The sequence below is a fragment of the Talpa europaea genome (assembly GCF_964194135.1).
Source record: "Talpa europaea genome assembly, chromosome: 6".
In the NCBI taxonomy this organism is placed as follows: Eukaryota; Metazoa; Chordata; class Mammalia; order Eulipotyphla; family Talpidae; genus Talpa; species Talpa europaea.
In genome coordinates this window covers 57,647,205-57,667,981 of record NC_140072.1, presented here as the reverse complement: position 1 = coordinate 57,667,981, position 20,777 = coordinate 57,647,205, and the positions used below count along the sequence as shown (strand labels likewise).

General features: G+C 38.3%; 1 protein-coding gene across 1 annotated transcript in view; it reads left to right on the top strand.

Moving 5' to 3' along the window:
* Positions 1 to 4,835: 4,835 nt before the first annotated feature.
* GMCL1 (germ cell-less 1, spermatogenesis associated) overlaps positions 4,836 to 20,777 on the top strand; it is a gene marked incomplete at its 3' end in the record, with an annotated part of 40,840 nt that continues 24,898 nt past the window's right edge. The window contains exons 1-8 of the mRNA XM_084234446.1: positions 4,836 to 5,106; positions 11,019 to 11,142; positions 12,396 to 12,492; positions 13,527 to 13,624; positions 15,945 to 16,057; positions 16,657 to 16,722; positions 18,683 to 18,767; positions 20,235 to 20,325. Of these exons, the coding sequence (XP_084090572.1) occupies positions 4,847 to 5,106; positions 11,019 to 11,142; positions 12,396 to 12,492; positions 13,527 to 13,624; positions 15,945 to 16,057; positions 16,657 to 16,722; positions 18,683 to 18,767; positions 20,235 to 20,325 (934 nt within the window). The 5' untranslated portion in view covers positions 4,836 to 4,846. The remainder of the gene's footprint in view (positions 5,107 to 11,018; positions 11,143 to 12,395; positions 12,493 to 13,526; positions 13,625 to 15,944; positions 16,058 to 16,656; positions 16,723 to 18,682; positions 18,768 to 20,234; positions 20,326 to 20,777) is intronic.

Sequence of the window (20,777 nt, the reverse complement as noted above, 5' to 3'; positions counted from 1 at the left end):
AATGTCTTAATCTAGCTTGAAGATGAATGGGAAAAGGACAAATGTCAAGCTAAGTATTCTGGTGATGGATGTTATGATCAGAATTTATTTTTACTTAAAGGAAATACATGTTTTTGTGCTAAAAATAATTTTAAATTATTTTTGATTTTGTTGATTTGCAGTAATGTACATTTCAACTCTAAGTTTACTCAGAAAGTGCACTTGGACTTAATTCAAAAGTTCAGTCTGTATACAACATAGAAAAATAATTTTAATAAAACATGGTGTCTTTCCTCATTGACTTTCCTACTTTTGAGTTTTTTTCACCCTGGACTCTGAAAGCAGATTTTTTTAAAGATTTATTTATTTTTTTAAAGATTTATTTATTTATTTATTCATGCATACAAGAACCCGGGTACAGGCCAGATGTGCGGGAGGGTGAGAGAATGAATTCACCAGAGACAGAGCCAGGAGCACAACAGGCAGCGGACCGAAAACACTGCTGAAGGGAGCAGCAGGCTAGGCAGGATAGGTCTGGTGAACCATGTGGATATCTCCCTGGCTGGCCAGGAATCAAACACGTGCTGCAGAGGCTGTGGACAGCTTCACAGCACTGCGCTCAACCCGCTGCGCCACGGGGGCGGTCCCTGAAAGGAGATATTTTTGAATGACCCATGCTGCTGAAAGTTTCTATCAAGAACTACTACATCACACACACACAAAAAAAAAAAAGCCTATTTTTGTCTTATGTGCCCCTAGTCCTATAAAACTAATCTTTCTATACACCAACACCAATGATATAAAATAACATATTTAACTTAACCTGGGGAAATGAGGGCTGCTATCTGTTCTACTATGTAGAACATTTATGTTAAAAAAAATAATATTTGTTATCTTTGTTAATTCTATAATTATTGTATCTTGATGGATGAAATATAAAATTGTTTCTATTTACCTATTATAAGTGGTTGAGCTACTGAGCTATTACATGAATCCTTAGTGATTCCAGTTAATTAAAGGAAATAGTACTGCTGCTTTTGTTACCTGCCCAGAAAAGTATGGAATCTCCAAATCAACTTTCATTGACATCAGAAGCATTACAGGGTGTTTGTTTGTTGTTGTTTTGTAGTTTCATCTTTAACTTATATATCACTTAGCAAAAATTTTAAAGTAATTATTTGTACTTTTTTTTAAAGATTTATTTATTTATGCATACAAGAACAGGGGTACAGGCCAGAGGTGTGGGGGTGAAAGGATTCACCAGAGACAGAGTGGGGAACAGAACAGGCAGATAGACTGAAATACACAGCAGCAGGCGAGTCAGGAGAGGTCTGCTGCGTCATGTGGGTAGCTCCCTGGCCAAGAATCAAACTCGTGCTGCAGTGGCTGCAGATAGCTTCATAGGTTACTGAAAGGATTGGCACAGTAAAGAGAAGGAGAGCCAGCCTAAGTTTCTCACAGGCAGGAACTTTATTGCACCCCGGGCGAGGTTCACCGACCCCCATAGGGGTTGGAGAAGTCGTACCTCTTGTCAGAGAGAGATGTCCTTTTAGAGGGCGAGGAAAGGTTAGGCGGGAAACTGGGTATGTGGAACCGAAGTTGTTTTTTATTCGTTGGTGGTTTTTGGTTGATCCCTGTCAGGTCTTGTTTGTGTCAGGTGGAGGCCTCTGGTTCCAGGAGCTGAGGCAAAGGTGGAATTCCCTCTGCAGTTTCAAGGCCCCTCTTTGTGCCCATGACCTGGGACCCTCACCAGGGTCTGCTCTGACCTTACAGTTGCGTCTTAACCCTTTGCACCACCAGGGAGACCCTATTTGCACTTATTGATGGGGAAGTTTTCTAGAACCCAGGATAAAGCCACCCTGGAGAAATGTTCATTGTATTAGCAGTGCTGCTTTTCTATCCTACTTCCCATTTACATTTATTCAGTGGACCCGGTTTTCCTGTCTTTAATAAAAATTCAGATAGAGGATGTAATTTTGACTTTTCTGGTCACTCTTAAGTCTTAAAACGTCCAACTCTGCAGTCTCTTATGTTCATAAAACAGTGTCATGTCAGTAATTAATACATCTTGTCAAAATTCTGAACTTGATTTACAGTTGAGACATCTTTCCTCATTCAGTTCTAGCCTACTGCCAGCAGGAATCTGGGTTTTGGGGAAAGTTAGAAGCCCTCTAACTTTAGAGAGCTCCTCTTACTCCACCCAGGCTTCCTTCCACAACTTTCCCCCAACTCCAGCTATGCCTGGGTAGTAGTTGGAGGAGGAGTGAAGAGAGTAAAGGGGAGCAGGTAGTTTATTACCTGACTGACATGGCAGTGAAAGATCAGCATTATTTGAGTTTGGCAGATGTTTAAACCTGATTCTTGTGTACATTCACCTGGGTTCCTTTATGAACCCACTCACTCATCTGCTGTTGAAGGCAAGGCATTTGCAAGGTAAATGCAGTACTCTTTTTTCAGCCCCTAGGAATTCCAATGATACCTTCTAAGCCCTCTTGGCCAATGTCTATTTCCCCTTCCACCCAGGGCTCTTATAGGGAATCTAAGATAGTCCCATGCCTGTCTGTCTCACAGTGGTCCACACCTGTTCCATGGGAAGCACTTGCACTTCCTTTGTGCTTACAAATTATGGGTTTGAGGCTGATCCCCATGCCAGCCATCATTCTCTGACCCTCCCCATGGATGCCACACCCCTGTCTTTCACTAAACTGCTCAGCCAGCCTCTGTAGGCTTAGATTTCTTAGCTGTGAATCAGAAACCATTTCCTCAGAGGCCCCAAACTACGTATTCTGCTGATGGGAATATAAACTGGTGCAGTCATTTCAGAGAGCAATTTGGCAATAGCTAATTGCCAAAAGTCCCCAACAAACCCATTCCTGGGGATCTATTTGGTGGTCTTTTGCACATGGTGCTTATTAATGCTATAAGAACATTAAAGTAGAAACAACCTAAATCCCACAATAAAGGAAAGCATTAAAAAATAATGGACTAGAGGCCTCTCCTGGCGGTGCAGTGGTTGAACGCTGGGCTGCAAACCTGCCCGCAGCCTCTGCAGGGCTGGCTGGATCCCTGGCCACTGGAAGGGTCCCACATGGTGCGCAGACCTCTCCTGCAGGGCCTGCTGCTCCCCTCAGCAGTGTATTTTGTCAGTCTGCCTGTTCTGTTCCCAGCTCTGGCTCTGGTGAATTCTCTCACTCTCCCGCACTTCTGACTGTACCCAGTGCTTGTATAAATAAATCTTTAAAAAAAAATGGACTAGTTACACAATGAACAGCGAAAATTAACTAGATCTATCAACTCAGTATCTTAGAGGCAGAAATTTGGAAGTAGAGAAAGGCACAGAATGACAGGTACAGTATGATACCATTAACATGTCTAAACTGGCAAAAGAAAATATATTGCTTACAGGTGTAAGAACCTATCTGGGAATAATGATATACACCATTCTCAGGATAGTGGTCACCACAGAGGAGGGAGACAGAGAAGAAATTTCTACCTATCTGCATTGTTGTGGTTAAAAGAATGAATCAAAGGAAATTATACTGGGCCTCCCCGGTGGCGCAGCGGTTGAGCGCTGGGTTGCGAAGCTGCCCGTGGCCTCTGCGGCGCCGGTTCAATCCCCAGCTGCTCCCCGGCCACCGGAGGAGGGTCCCACATGGCGCGCAGACCTCTCCTGCCGCCCGCTGCTCCCCTCAGCAGTGTACTTCGGTCCTTCTGCCTGCTCTGCTCCCCGCTCTGGCTCTGGTGAATTCTCTCACCCTCCCGCGCTTCTGACTGTACCCAGTGCTTGTATAAACAAAACAAACAAACAAATAAATAAAACATGCCTCTATTAAAAAAAAAAAAAGGAAATTATACTTAAAATGGATTCTTGTCCATAGGTGTCTATCAAATTATTCTGAGTAATTCATTACACACATTTTGCTTTAAAATGTTTTACTATAGTATTTTCTTTTCTTTTCTTTTTTTTTTTTTACAAGTAGCAGAAGGGGGTCATGGAAGGAAAGGAGCCTGTCCAGAGTCCATTAACAAAGACTGCACACTCCAGGCGGACACCTGTAAATTCTGCTGGTTCCTCCAGAAGGCACTTTTAGCCCCAACAACCCTGGTACCATCGCCTATTCAGACATCTCACTGCCACTGGGAGGGAAGGAAAGGTGTGCTAGTGTTAGTTTATTTGTTCTAGAGTGGTGGAGGGTTGACATTTAAGAAACCCTAGGGACTAGCAAAGCTCCACACTTCAGGTCCCGAGTCCTAGGAAAGAAACGGCCCGCGTCCCCAGTGTGCGCTGAGTTCCTCCGAGTAAGACCCCAAACACTTCTGACCCTTCCACAGGGCCCTGTAGGCATCTGGAGCTCAAGGAACCTTTGTATAAAGAACGAGCGGGGATTTCCAGTCTTGCCAACACAATGGGTGTGGGCGAAGTAACGCTAAAGACTACACCTGTCCACGAAGCCCAGGAGAGCGTGGGGTCGCAGCCTAAACCCCAACAGGAAACGCCCCGCAGCAGACCCGCAGGCCCCGCCCACTTCCGCCCTGGTCCCGCCCTGCGCAGGCTCCACCCGCCACGCACACACGCCTTTCCCCGCCCCTTCCGGGGGCTCGTCGCACGCGTGCGCCCTCGGGCCGGCGCTTTGTTGCGAAAGCGAGGGGGCGAGGTCCTGAGGCCCCGGTGCGCCGCGCGGCCGGACGCGGCGGGCGGGGCGGAGGATGGAGGCGGTGGCTGCAACGGTTGGGGCTGCGCGTGAGAAGGTGGCCGCGTAGGACCGGGGCTCGGTGGGGGCCGGTGGCGACGAGCGGGCGATGGCGGGAGACCGTCTCCGCTGGGCTCCTTGAGGTACGCTCCCTGAAGCGCCGGGAGCCGTAGCCCATGGGCTCGCTGAGCAGCCGAGTGCTGCGCCACCCCGGACGAGCCCGAACCCAGCAGGAGCCGGGTTCCGGATCGGGGGGCTCGACCCGAAGGCCGGAGACTGGCAGCGACTCGGCGGGCCACGGCTTCTGTTACTGCCCCGGCAGCCGCAAGCGCAAGCGGAGCAGCGGGGCCTTCTGTTACTGTCACCCCGACTCCGAGACAGACGAGGATGAGGAGGACGGGGACGAGCAGCAGCGGCTCCTCAACACCCCTCGGAGGTACGTGGGGGACGCGTCCTCACTGACCCGCCCCTGCACCTGTTGGAGCGCTCGGTTGGCCCGGCCTGAGGCTGTCCCCGCGCCGGGTGCATTTAGGGGATGCGGTGCCCCCTCGACCTTTGAGGAGCCGACTTGCCCTTGACTGGGTAAAGGTGGGAGCCTGCGGCACACAGCTGGGCGGGCCGTGAGTGCTTCGGGAGTAGCTTGGTGTTCTGAGCTATAAACCACAGACGCTGCCACAAGATGAAACTGAAAAATGCCACGCCAGGGCTTGCGCCTCATTAAACAGAGACGACTGGCCGCTTGGCTTTCTGTATTCCACCTTTGTGTCCTCTGGGTGGGTGGCAGTAGAGTAAGTTGTTTGCATCCGGCTCCTTAAATAGTGCAGACACGTAAATTTAGTCTCAGACTTGGGCACCACTATGGCAGCTCAGTGGAGGGGACGTGATCACACACAGGAATTCTCCTTAACTCTAAAGGTGAAGTTATTTAGTACATTTGTTCCTAACTAGGAAAAAAGGCATGCAAAGTCTCTAGTTCTTAAACGTTCATCGTGGATACGTGTAGGCTTAACCTTTTCTTTGAAGAATGGAAAATGGTATATTTACTGTGTAGGTTACTTTTGTTAGTTGATTTATAAAATTCATCCAGTCTTATGGATGAATGTATTTGTTTCCAAAAATGAACTCCACTGTCAAATTGTTAAATAACCTTTTTGGAGAGTTAGTGTAGTATAGTTTTAAGAACTCAGATTCTGAATTCTAGTCTGTATTCCGCACTTTAGCCTTATTTTCTCATAAGAAAAATGAAGATACTGATATCTCCATTACATTCAGATCCTTATCACTCCTGACAGACTTGAGAATGCATACAATGCACAGTGCTTGTTGTATACCAACTCAGTAAACACTGTCCCCTTGATGAATTGACCCCTTTATCATTACAAATGTCTGTCTTTATCCTCGATAATATAGCCACTACCAGTTTCTTCTGAGAAGTGTTTAAATGGTATATAGTTTTTCATCCTTTCCCTTTTTACTTTTATTTTTATATTTAAAGTATGTATCTTGTAGACAACATGTAGTTGGGTCTTGCTTTTTAAAAACATTGGGGTAAGTCTCTGCCTTTTAGTACTTAGACCATTTATATTTATATCAATGGTGTAATATCAAATTTTTGAAATACAGATGTCAAGAGTACATTTGAAAGAGAAACTACACGGTAATGTAAATAGGGAATTTTTAATATAACCATTATTAACAACTAACCTGGAATTAATTACTAAAGGTAAACTACTGAGGTAAGGAGAGCTCCAAAAACTACATGACTAGAGGATATTGGGGACAAACATTACTTTTAAGACTAAGAACACCCAAGGAAGGAATAAATTTGGAATCGGGCTGCTTTTCCTAAGCTGAGATTCAGGTGTTGGAGGAGGTGTGGCTGTAACCTACTAGATGGTTGTTTCTTACGATGTCGTAGACTGAGGCTGGCTAGCAGGAAACTGCCCATTGGGATTCCAACAAAATTTGCTTGGAGGCCATCTAGCCCACAAAGCCAAAAATATTTACTGTCTAGACTCCTACAGGAAAAAGTGTGCCCATCCCTGGACACCATGAGTAGACTAAAATGGAAAATCTTTAAAGCAAATTTTTATTAGAAAATGCACATCAGAATTTAGTATGTTGTAAGTCAGTGGAAGATGTTGTACTTATTCAGGGTAGCATGGATGAAGGGGTTAAGAAATAATTATACCTAGAAATTTTTGTGTTCTAACTAATATGCTTTCTAAGGTTGCCTTGTGTGCTCTCCTATCTCAGCCAACTACTCCCTGAAAAGCTTTGACTTTCAGGCTCACCTTCTACCTCATGCATTTTGTCAACTGCTTGTTTTACTTGTACATTGAGAAAACTATTAAAACTCAACTATTCTGCTGCCAGATCTTGAGTGTTTTCATTATAGATTGTCTTTAAAAATTTAAATCTAGTAAGCATTTGTTGTCATAATTATGTAAATATTGTTCACTGCAGAGTTTAACTGTGCTAGGATTAGAAATCATATTGTGGGTGGGGTCAACCCCTTGTTTTTCTCTTGGTAGAAACTTTTCTACACTCAGGTTTAAATGGAATCTTACATTCCATCAGGTGCTTAAATTTGGGCCCTGGTTTTGTGAGTTATCTTTCTGGGACAGTACCTTTTTGTGTTGCCTTTTAATTTTCCTGGAGTTTCTAACTGCCCCCCCCACCCCTTGACAAAAGATTAACATTCATTATACTTTCACATTTTTCACTTTCCAAATACACTGGCATGGAGTCCTTATCCAAAACTAACTTCCTGGGTTTCCCTGGTGGCCCAAGGGGTTAAGACGCAACCTATGAAGCTGTTCGCAGCCACTGCAGCATGAGTTCGATTCCTGGCCAAGGAGCTACCCACAGGGCGCAGCAGACCTCTCCTGACTGGTCCGCTGCTCCCCTCAGCGGTGTATTTCAGTAGATCTGCCTGTTCTGTTCCCCACTCTGTCTCTGGTGAATCCTCTCACCCCTTGCACCTCTGGCCTGTACCTCAATTCTTGTATGCGTAAATAAATAAATCTTTAAAAAAAATAAAACTAAGACTTCCCTATTAGGTCCCTCTGTCCTCTTCCAGTATGGAGCTGCTCCTCTCTGTTTATCTGGAATTTACTTTCATATCTAGGATTGGATCCACTGTTTTCTGTAGGCTTATCTTTTTTTCACTTATTTTCGGGAACTTCATCCTCAAGTGTTTTCCTAAGGAAGAGTGCAAAAGAGGTAATTTGTGCTTACCTAAGTGTAAATTTAGTCTCTTATTTTATTCATCCTTTGAGTGAGTGTGGGACTCTAAACTCAACTTCATTTTCTTTAATGATATTAATCTGAGAAATATGATGCTAAATTAATTCTCTTCTTTTTAGGTGACCTTTTTTCCCCACTCTAGAACTTTTGGCATTTTCTCTTTATCCTCTTGGAAATCAACTAGAATGTGCATAAGCATGAGTCTTTTAATGGCTTTAATACTTGGTGGATTACTTGTTTGGAGAACCTTCCATTAATTATTTCCATAATTTCCTGTGTCCTGTTATCTTTGTTGCTTTCATGGATTCCCCTTATTTGGGTTTTGGATTTCTTACATGTGTACTTCTTTTTCCTTTCTAGGTCCTTTTTACTTTATGTACTGGGAAATTTCCTTAACTTTTAAATTCCTGCCCTTTTGATGTTTCATTCCAGCAACCATTCTTTTTTCCTTGTTCAGAGTAATCCTTTATATTAGCATCCATTACAAAAGTAGTAATCTCAGATCTGTAGATGTACTGATTAGAGTGTTTGGGGTTGGTCCTTTTTGTCTTGTTTTTTAAAGTTCTCTTTCCTTTGAATTATTTATTTCCTCTCGGGCTAGTTTTTCTTTCTTTAATAGTCTTTAATACTCCTAATTTTCCTCATATTGCATAATCTTTGGTTGTCTGTTTATATATTGAGTAACTGGATGACTACTAATTTGCATATATTAATAGATGGTGCACATATTTTGTTTTCAAACAGAAATCCCCAGACTTTCTTGCTTCACAACACCTTTAGTCTCAATTTTTTTTCATGGCATTTCTGGTCCAAAAAAAAATCTCATAGTTAAGCCCAAACAATATTTGTAGATAACATTATATCTGTAAGATGCTGGTGTGTTTCCTTTGAATTTAAAATATTTCAGATCCCTGGGCCTCCCCTGGTGGTGCAGCAGTTGAGCGCTGGGCTGTGAAGCTGCCCGCAGCCTCTGCAGCGCTGGTTTGATCCCCAGCCACCGAGAGGGTCCCACATGGCGCGACAGACCTCACCTGTCTTGCCCGCTTGCTCCCCTCAGCAGTCTGCCTGTTCTTTTCCCTGCTCTGTCTTTGGTGAATTCTCTCACCCTCCTGGGCTTCTGACTGTACCCAGTGCTTGTATAAATAAATCTTTAAAAAAACAAAAACAAAAAACCTTGCCGAGACAATGACAAGCCTTAAAAATAAATAAATGAATAAATGAATAAATAAAATATTTCAGATCCCTAAGTGTGCTGTGGTGTTTCAGGTGCTTTGACATATGAATGATTTGGAAGAGCTAATGGGTTATGGATTCCTCAAATATCAGAATGAGAATTGCTTTGTTTGTTGAACCAACTCCTACACTAAGGCCTTCCTAGTAGATTTATTCTATTTCTTCCTAGAAGCACCTTGGAATCTTTTTACCTGAGTTATCTGTATTCCTATTATCTGTACTCTGCTTCCTCGCATCTCACTTGTACCTTTTGTTTCCCCCCCGAAACTCCATCCTTACAATCCCCCCAAGAGGAGTTCTGAAAGGCAGATGGGCTTCAGCTTCCATCCTAGATTTCATAATATATTTTGTGCTATGGCTTTCATTGGTCACAATTGTATTTTCTGACTTACAGATCCAGGCACTTCTCTCATGAGGTGTTAAGCCTGCCATCACCTTTTTGTACTTGTGGTCTTATTCTTTTTTGTGCTTTTGATCTTTTAATGTAATTGGGGAAAAGTGTTAATCAGGCACTGGCAACTACATTTTCTCTTTTCTCACAATGTAATGATATTAATGTCCTCTTTTTACATCTGAGGTAGTTGAGCTGCATGGGAAATAGAATTCAAACCCAATTTGTCTTTCCACCACCAAAGCATCTACTGTCTTTACTATCTTTTGGGAAAAAATGTTAAATACACTGGTTCAAGATACCATCTGAAACAATTTACCTCATTTTTAAAAAGATTGAAAATTTTAACTATTAGGAAAACGCTCAGGTTTAGTGGGGAACATAAAAGATATTGATTGATCAGCTTCTGCCTAGGAGTTTTCTTATTTATGGGATCATCTTAAGTAGTGATTATCAAACTTTAAAAATGTAGTTTTTTTCTTTAAATTGCATCTTAAGCATAAATTCAGGATGTTTACAAATATAATACATGATGCTACTCTGGTTGAAATTAGGTGGGATGTCCAGAGTTCACCCCTCAGCTCTACCTGGTGGCCCATAAGGCTTCTACATTGACCATAGTTTTGAAAATCTTGGCTCTAGGGTCAAAAACCATTGTGCAATAGTGGAGGGGCCCGGGGGTGACATTCAAACTAGTTTAGGAATAATTTGGTAAATTATCCTTTTAAATATAAATTATTTTTAAAATTGCCTGTGTAGGTGAATATTTTACTTGTTTCTCCATTTTGTAGCTGCATAGCAGTATTGTGATTGTATTGAGAGCCTCCATATTATAAATTTCTTAATAAGGAAATAAGCAAAAATCATTACGCTGAATTATCTTCTTGATGTATTGAGTGGTAATTCACTTAATTAAAAAATCAAAAGTTGGGCTTCCCCAGTGGCACAGTGGGTTGAGCGCAGTGCTGTGAAGCTGTCCACAGTCTCTGCAGCGCTGGTTCAATGCCTGGCTGGCCGATCAGGGACATATCCACATGGTGCGGCAGACCTCTCCTTTCTCGCCTGCTTGCTTCCCTCAGCAGTGTTTTCGGACCCTCTGCCTGTTCTGCTCCCCGCTCTGTCTCTGGTGAATTCTCTCACACCTCTAGCCTATACCTCAGTTCTTTTATAAATAAATAAATGTTTAAAAAAAATAAAAAATTGCAAAATGGTGTGCAGTGAAAGGTCTTTCTACATGCTGTCCCAGTGTACCCACTATTTACCCCTCTTGTGAATATAATTTTCCAGAGATAATCACAATTAGATTCTATGTACTTATTCATACATGAGCAAATTTTAATATCCTTTATTATCTATCCTTTTACACTCTGGACAGGTTGGTTCTGTGTAACAGAAATTGAACAAAGGATTATTTTGAGTTACATGCAAAATCATTCTGTTTTATATGTGTGTAACATTTTCATTTCTTTTAACAGGAAAAAATTAAAGAGTACATCCAAATATATTTATCAGACATTATTTTTGAATGGTGAAAATAGTGACATTAAGATTTGTGCTCTAGGAGAAGAGTGGAGCTTACACAAAATATATTTATGTCAAGTAAGTGTTTTATTTTTCAATTTGAGTAAGTAGTCACTTAAAAAAACCTTTAAGTCATGTTCTTTCTCATTGCATTTCATAATAATCTTTTGCCTGGAAAATATCTGTTTAAATCATCTCTCTGCTAAAATGTCCATTTTATTAGAAATATGGCCAGCATTGTTAGTGAAAACTTAGTTCCTTCATTGTTAAACTAGCCTAACAATTCCTTTTTGTCATTACTTCAGCAAAGTGCCATCTGTTGACAAAAAGAGAAAGGTTGGGGGGGAGAGGGGAAATGTTTAACATTAAAGTTAAGATTGCTAAATTTGCTTATTTTGTATACCATTGTTTAAATTGGATAAATTCATCTGAAATGTTGTTTTGTAGCTGAGATTGAATATGAATGGGAAGTTTTTAATACTCTTCTTTCTGTTCTGGAAATTGTGGTTAAATTAAAGATAAAACAAAAAAAGTATATAAACTTAAGTCATTTAGCTGATATATTACCTTGATTTCTGTGCTGAAAATATTACCTTCTCCCATCCCATTTTAAAGAGTCATAAGTTTCCTATGAAAGAAAACTGCATTAATGGCTCCCAACATTTTACTCATTTACTCTTTTACCAAATCTGTGTGCTAAACATTGCTCTAAGCGTTGAAAATAAGAGTAAACAATTCAGTTCTTTTTCTGTGGTGCTTATATTTGTCTCTGTTCTTCAAGTAAATAATTACTTTACCAGTAATTACCAGTAAAGCAGTATAAGAGATTTTAGTAAAAACATCTCATTTTTTTCCTCTAACCTTTTAATCCTAAATATTTAAAGATTATTTTAACAAGTTTACTTTGGCTTGACTTAAAATAATATATTGGGGGCAAAATAATATATTGGGGGCCTCCCTGGTGGCACAAGGGGTTAAGATGCAACCTGTGAAGCTATCCACAGCCATTGTAGCACGAGTTCGATCCCTGGCCAGGGAGCTACTCACATGGCGCAGCAGACCTCTCCTGACTCACCCGCTGCTCCCCTCAGCAGTGTATTTCAGTCAATCTGCCTGTTCTGCTGCCCACTGTGTCTCTGTGAATCCTTTCACCCCCTCTTCACCCCTCCCTGTGCCCCAGTTCTGGTATGTGTAAATAAATAAATCTTTAAAAAAAATAATATATTGGATGAGTTTAATAAATAGTTACTCAGAATTAGAAATGGGAAAATAATTTGAACACAAAGTATTGGATAATTATTGTGGTTTTTGTTTGTGTTTTTTTTTTTAAGTCTGGCTACTTTTCTAGTATGTTCAGTGGTTCTTGGAAAGAATCCAACATGAATATTATTGAACTGGAGATTCCTGATCAGAATATTGATATAGAAGGTAACCACCATAATAGTTATTGTTATGCAAAATGATAAAAACATAACCATTTATTCTTTTAATATAAATATTTTCTAATGTTGTAGACTGGGGAAAAAATCTCCATTTAACCACTATATATAACTCATAGTTTATCAGTTATCTATCCCCAAACTATTTAGTAAGGTAGACCTTATTAACCTGTTGTTAATAAGGTTGATATCTTCATAACTGTATCTACCTGGGATCTGAAGGTTGTAGGGTGAAAGAAGGAAAAATATAACCATTTCAAAAAATTACTTTTAATTTTTAAAAAGTTATTAAATAATCTTCATTAATCTGTATGTTTGAAAACCTTTTCTGGGAAAGGTAAGGATATGAACCATTAATCAATGTTGTTTTAGAGTTGCAAGGGTTAGATGAGGAATCTAAGGCCCTACGTATTTAGGGACTTATTTTAGGTTTCAGAATAGTTCAGTGAGTCTGTATCAGCCTGTTGTTCTCCTAAATCCTATTTTTGAGTCCCTTTTATTCCCCTCATTGAGAGCCCAAGTGAAAATATCTGTTCACATAAACAAAGAAAAAAGTTAATATCTATAAAGCAAACCATGTGGAACATACGTGAGTGTGGCAATGAAGATAAGGATGGACAGTAGCTGTCAGGACTGAGTGTGAGAGTGGCATGTATAGGAACAGAAGCTACAAACTCCATGCTCCCTGACAGTGAAGCACTTAAGAGAGAGAGCACCAGGGTTAAGATTATTATTGGGTCATTGTACTTGTACTTAATAATTGGTTTACATGGGAGATGGGGGTTCTTTCAAAAACTTTCTCCAAAGGTATCTTAATTCGCACCAGAAATGTCAAGATTTGGTTTTACACTGCTATTAAATTAGCACTATCAATCACTAACCATTACCAGTACTACTTTTATCCTTTTATATACATAACCAGATTTAGATAAAATATCTGTGTGTGTAAAGATAGTGATTGTTATTTTTGTTATACACTTATATAATTGCAATTTCATTGTACATGTGTACTTTTGCTTTTAGCACTGAAGGTTGCCTTTGGGTCACTGTATCGAGATGATGTCTTAATAAAGCCCAGTCGAGTTATTGCCATTTTGGCAGCAGCTTGTATGCTGCAGTTGGTAAGTATACTCATTATTCAAAGAAAGGATCACAGTTGTATCTTTTTTTCCAAGTATTCTCTTCCAAAAACAAAAATAAAACTTAGTTTTTCACAATTTAAAAAAATGAAATGTGTAAATATGTCATTTGTATTGTTATTTAAAATACTTAACCAAAAACTACAATTGAGGGTATCTTTATCTATGTCAACTAAATACAAGTTCTTTATAAGTATTTTAGTATGACCCTCATGTGGAAAGAATTTACTTCTTCAAGTCCATTTGCAGATTTCTATTAAGGACTTAATTTGATTCATTAAGCAAATAGTTTATGATTGCTAATTCATTTATTTTCATATATGGGTTAAAAAATATTTAGTGTTTACTATGCAAACTCTTAATTATATATTTCTAAAATTAATAAATGTATGTTAATTTATTGGTAGAATGATAGATTTGTTTATTCTACTGAAGTATATTGAGCAATGTGCATACAGATCCAAAGGTAAATTTACATAGGCCCCACCTTTAAGGAGTTGGGTAGGAAGGCTGATAGATAGGTTCAAAGGTACAGTAAAACTGTCCAATATTACAGGTATGATAATAAACATCTTTTAGGATTTAGTGGCTACAGAGACAGGAGTGGTCACTTCAACCTGGTGGTGTCAGGAAGGAAGTTATGTTTGAGGTTGAATCTTGAAAACTGAAAATGTTTTTATCTTGCAACATAAGAACAGAGAAGGAAGAACACTTCAGACAGTAAAACAAGACCTAAATGTAGAACAATGGGATATTAGAAATTCTAAGTAGAACATGACTCTAGCATAGAATATGCTAGAAGGGTTGAGAGAGGAGGCAAAGGCCAATTCACAAAAGTTCCTTATACTCTCTAACAAGTGCAATTAAGATTCTTATCAGGAAAGAGACAGTTATGTTTTAGAATACCTCAGGAACAGTGTGAAGGATGTACTGAAGGAACGATGAGAAAAACCTATTGCAGTAGCCAGGTGAGGGCTTAATTAGCGTAGCAATAAGTATGAAGAAGAAAAATTGGATACCTGAAAAAGATTAAGCAGAGATGATCCGCTGGATTTGGTGACAGACAAGATGTTAAAGAGGAAAAGGGAGGAGTCTAGAATGACTTCCAGGTAAGTTTAAAATGCAAGTCAGGGCCTCCCCGGTGGCGCAATGGTTGAGCACTGGGTTGCAAAGCTGCCCGCAGCCTCTGCAGCGCTGGTTTGATCCCTGGCTGCTCCCGGCCACCGGAGGAGGGTCCCACATGGTGCGCAGACCTCTCCTGCCGCCCGCTGCTCCCTTCAGCGTGTACTTCGGTCCTTCTGCCTGCTCTGCTCCCCACTCTGGCTCTGGTGAATTCTCTCACCTTCCCGCGCTTCTGACTGTACCCAGTGCTTGTATAAATAAATAAATAAATAAATCTTCAATAAATAATAAATCTTTTTAAAAAATAAAATGCAAGTCAGTGTTCTTTTTTGATCTTTTAAAAAAGTTAATTAAGTTTCCTTTTATGTGGCATTTGTATACTGATTTATTTGAAGTATTAATAGCTTGTTAAATATGCTTGGCTGAGGTCATTTGATTTTTAAAATGTTTTGATCCCTTCCATACTTATTTCCAATAAAAAAATCTTTATTTTCTAGCTTTAGTTCTCTTGGTTTTATTCTAATCCACTTTCTGCATAATCTTTATGACTTAACTAACTTAATAATATACTTGCATGATAACTATATTTCATGAATTTCAGTAAAAAAAAGATCAGTATTCTTTCCATATGTTAAAAAGTTAGTTCATTTGAAATCTATATAAACATTTTAGATTAGCATTTCAGTGTAAATTTAGAACAGTAACATTATGTGTTTTAGGTACATCAGTTAGATATCAATAGCTATTTTAAACTTCAGTAAACTCTTTGTAATGATTCTTATTGCTTATTTGACTAGCCTATCACATGGTCAGCTACCATGTAAAGAGGTCTTAATTTTAAAAGAACAGGCAAAATAAAATGCTGATTAAATGTGCATAGGGCCCTCACAGAGGAAGAATAGAAAAGCAAGAGAATAGCAATATTCACCTCTACTTTACTGCTTGCTCCCATTTCTCAATTCCAAGTATTTAGTTGAATACTTGCTGGATTTTTTTTCGGTATTTTTACTGGACTTATAAAAACTTAGGCTTGATACACTTAATGAGTTTTCTTTCTTTTCTTTCTTTCTTCCTTTTTTTTTTTTTTTTTTTTTTTACTTTTTAACATGTAAAAGCACATATTCAGAGCTAATTTTTCCCACGTGAAATGGGCCTTTCCAGTGCTTATTTATATTTACAGGATGGTTTAATACAGCAGTGTGGTGAGACAATGAAGGAAACAATTAATGTGAAAACTGTATGTGGCTATTACACATCAGCAGGGACCTATGGATTAGATTCTGTAAAGAAAAAGTGAGTTATCTTTCTTGTTTTTCCTCCCACTTTCTTCCCACTTTTGGGAATTAGGCTGTTTTGGTTCCTTAAGAGAATGTGTAGCTGTAAGAAAGAAAGGGGAAAAGAAATAGAATAGAGATTTGTTATAAAAAGTTCCTTTTTATATTTGGACTAATTAGTAAATTCCTCAAAAGTGTTGTGTTTGTAAGTGACCATGGGTGGGTTATATCTGCTTATAAAAACTTTGGTCACTATTAAGTTTTTAAAGGAGTAAACTATAATAGACATGATATTGCAACTACTGGCAGTGTTTTTAACTCTTGAGATCTGTAATAACCCATTTTCAGATATAAAGAAGGTCTAGAAGTACGCAAAACTTCATAAACCATGAAACACAAAATTGAATGCAGGTTTTCTTTGTTAGAAATGCTTTTATTAATATAAAAGAAATATTCTCTTAATAATTGCTCACAAAAACAATACTAAATTTTCCATATTTATAAAAATTTGAGCATGTCCTAGCAAGACTAATAATCTGTTTTTATCTTAACTACAAGTCCTACTTAGTAGATCATAAATACATGATAGACTATAATAATTATATATTTTCATTTCAGGTGCCTTGAATGGCTTCTAAACAATTTAATGACTCATCAGAATGTTGAACTTTTTAAAGAACTCAGGTATTTTAATCTTAAATAACTTTATAATTAATCACCTTAAAATACCATTTTTCATTTGCAAAGGTATGCAAGATAATTTGTATAAAACACAGATGCATTAAAGTGAACAGTGAAAGGTGTCTTGACTACAATCATGAGCTGAAGATACTACACAAATTTCATTCTTTGTCCTAAATGATTATCATGTATATATTATATCTTCTGTTGTAGCAAATTTTCATGGAACAATTCATTGCTGCTATAAAACTTGAGAAAAGTTTTAAGTATTACCTCACTTTTGCTTGGCTCTTAGAGAATCTAAAATTTACCTTAAACAATATCTTAACCATTGAGAAAATAAGTTTGAGGAAATTGTTTTAACATTTCTTGCTACGTCTAATGAAAGTAAATTCACAATTAGTTTGACCTTTTGAATTAAGTCTGCTTCTTCCTCCTTTGCATCCCTACCTCCCTTCTGAAAATACTTCCTGGATGTCCACCATATACAGAGATAATCTGTTAAGGACTCTGTTAAGGACTGTGAAGGATGCAGAGATTATTTTATCATAGTCTTGGCTCATAGGAGCTTATTCATAACAAAAGGGCTCGTATATCTGTCATGGGTCCGAGAAATGGAGGATGGGAAATAACTTTTAATGATCAGTCAGCTTTATAGCCATTTTTAGATTTGCATTTTCTTGACATAGTACTTCTGAGACAAGGTTACAAATATCTCTAGGAATATATGGCATTCCCACAGAAATGTACAAAACCAAAGCATTGAATATTGTAAGACAAAACCAAAGCATCTCACTGATTGGGGAGAAGGGGGGCAAAGAAGTAAGAAAGAGGTAAACATTTTTATGTTTAAGTACATTATAGAATAGCAAGAACTCAAGTTTCTTTGAATCGCCAAGATTAAATAGAAGAGTAAATAGAAATATTGTTTTTATGGCTAAACCACCTCCTGGATTCCTCTGGCATTTCCTTTCCTCTGCCCTTCAGAGATACTTTGGTAGAAAATTTTGAGAAGCATTATTCTACATAAAAAACATCACTTAATAATGTCAAAGCAGTGCCTCCCTGGTGGCGCAGCAGTTGATCGCTGGGTTGCAAAGCTGCCCGCAGCTTCTGCAGCGCCTGTTCAATCCCCGGCCACCGGGCAAGGGTCTTGCATGGCGCGCAGACCTCTCCTGCCACCCGCTGCTCCCCTCAGCAGTGTACTTCGTCACTCTGCCTGTTCTGCTGTCCGCTCTGGCTCTGGTGAAATTCTCTCACCTTCCTGTGCCTCTGACTGTACCCAGTGCTTGTATAAATAAATAAAAAAATCTTTAAAAAAAAATAATGTTGTCAAAGCATAAGCAAAGTTTTGCACTGTTTGAAAGTCATTTGAAACACTAATTTTTTTTCTCTTAAAATTTCTCATTGGACTTTTTCAAAAGGAAGATGATTCATAGTGGTCATCTTACAAATCCATATGCTCTTCTGACTTTTTATGACTTAAAGGAAAGAAAGATAAAAAAACAAAAAACCTGTGATACCATTTCTACTCTGAATTTAAACTTATACATATTTCTTGATTTTACTCTTTTTAGTAGTAATAAAAACATCTGTTATGACTAAGTGATTCTCTTAGGCCTAGTGAGTGAAGGTGTCTTTTAAAAAAAAAAAAAAAACATTGAGTGATGCAGAAAGGCAGCGGAAGACTGACACTTTCTCATAGCACACTAAAAATGTTCTTATTGGGACCTTGCTTTAATTTGTTTCAGTAGCAGAGCAAGTCTCTCTGTTTCCTTATCAGCTCACAAAAAAAAAACCTTTAAAAGTATACTTGTGTTCAGATTATTTTTTTGTCTATAATTCTTTATCTTGGGCAAAAAAGAGTAAGGTAACTTTTAATAAGACAAAGTTTTTGGCTCCACCAGGGTCATTTAACCTATATATGAAAATAAGCTAACTGTTTCTGTTTTATCTTTTCTAGTATAAATGTCATGAAACAGCTCATTGGTTCATCTAACTTATTTGTGATGCAAGTGGAAATGGATGTATACACAGCTCTTAAAAAGGTATTAATAATGTGATATATGCAAGAATGTCACCTCAGCATTGCTTATAATTCTGAAAAACTAGAAAGATCTTGGTGTCCAGTGTTAAAGGAGTGGTTATAAATGGAAGAAAATATTTATTTTAACATGTGAACATGTTAAATCATGAGTGATTTTAGTTTTGTAGTTTATATACTTTTTTATCCTAGAAATACTTTTCTGTTCTTTCCCAGGTATTTTCCCCCAACAATAACATGTTATTTACATAATCAGAAATGTTCAATACAGTTTTCAGAAATGTTTTGAAAGTTGAGCTTCAGTTGAATGAATGGCTTTATGGCATTTTCATAATACTTTTTCTATATAATGTTGAAATTCTTTTTTTTAAGCCTTATTTACACTTCAGGCATTTGTTTCACATCATTCTTTAAAAAGGTTTCAGCAGTTTTAATGTAATTGTATTTCACAACTCTCTACAGAGACAAATTGACTATTACTCTTGTTCTACAAATGTTAAGGCTTAAAGTTCTTAAAGAACTTGAGGCAGAACTTGAGGCAGAACCCAGGTCTTATGAAATCTTGTCCATTGCTTTTACCACTGCATAATTTTGCCTTAAAGCTTTTTGTCTACAGTATGGAGTCTGCATTTGACACAGTTGTGAAATCTGAGAATGAGACACCTTCTAGGTTATATTATATTTGTATTTATGTTAGAGATGAGAGTGTATTACTGCTTTTCATCAAAGAAGTTTAGTAACTGGGTTATCCAGTCATTAAATGAGAATGGAAAATCCATTTCTATTGAGTCAGTGGTAACATTCATTCTTTTTTCTTGTCATAACTGCATTTATGCCTATAATGATAAATGCTTACATTGTGCCAGAAGACTATTCTTATTGCAAATACTAATTCTCACGTGAAACATATTAATGTCTCTTAAAGTAGACATATTAGCATGCTAGTTTTACATGAAAATTAAAGTTCAGAGACATTAGGTAATTTGCCCAGCTATTTAGTGGTGAAGCCAGGAATTAAAAAATCCTTCATCTTTACACTACTGTGCATACTATCTCAACAGCAACAAGACAAAGAAATTCCATTTCCCTTGCTTAATTTCTTACTATTTTAATCTCACATCTCTCTGTATATAGTAAATTGAGTTAATTGATAATGTCAAATAAATTAAAGTTAATAATATAATTATATAATCTTAAAACTTTTACCTTTTTAATGCTGTAACTTCAGTGTGTTTGAGACTATAAATATTTTTCATAAATTCAATTATCACAGAATCATCTAGTTTTTATTATCACATCATGATTAATGCCATGATGAATTTAAAGCTTGTAAACATATCAGATAATAGTTTTACTTCTTTCCATTGGTTGTAAAATGGAACTTTTTTTAATTTATTTTTTAAGGTGGAAGCAGTTTAAAATGCAAAATAATTAAATTATGATGTATATTTTTTCTTAATTTTTAACCTAGTGGATGTTCCTTCAACTTGTGCCTTCTTGGAATGGATCTTTAAAACAGCTTTTGACTGAAACAGATGTCTGGTTTTCAAAAAGGAGAAAAGGTTTGCCTGATTTTCAATGGGAACTTTTTTTAAATTGTAGTTTATTAAAATCAGACCCTGGGCCTCCTGGTGGCACAAGGGGTTAAGTCTCAGCACTGTGAAGCTGTGGGTAGTCACTACAGCATAGTTTGATCCCTGCCCAGGGAGCTGGCCCAGCTGGCACACCAGACCTCTCCTATTTTGCCTGCTGTTCCCCTCAGCAGTGTATTTCAGTTGATCCACCTGTTCTACTCCCTACTCTGTCTCTGGTGAATCCTCTCACCCCCTTTCCCCCCACACCTCTGGCCCACACCCAGCTCTTGTATGCATAAGTATATCTTTTTTAAAAAAATTAAATAGAATCAGACCCTGACCTTTTATAGACCTAGAATTTTAAGAGTTGGAGAGGAACTTAGTTGTTATCTAATTTACCCCCTCATTTACACTGAGAAAATTGATAAATGCCTTGCCTA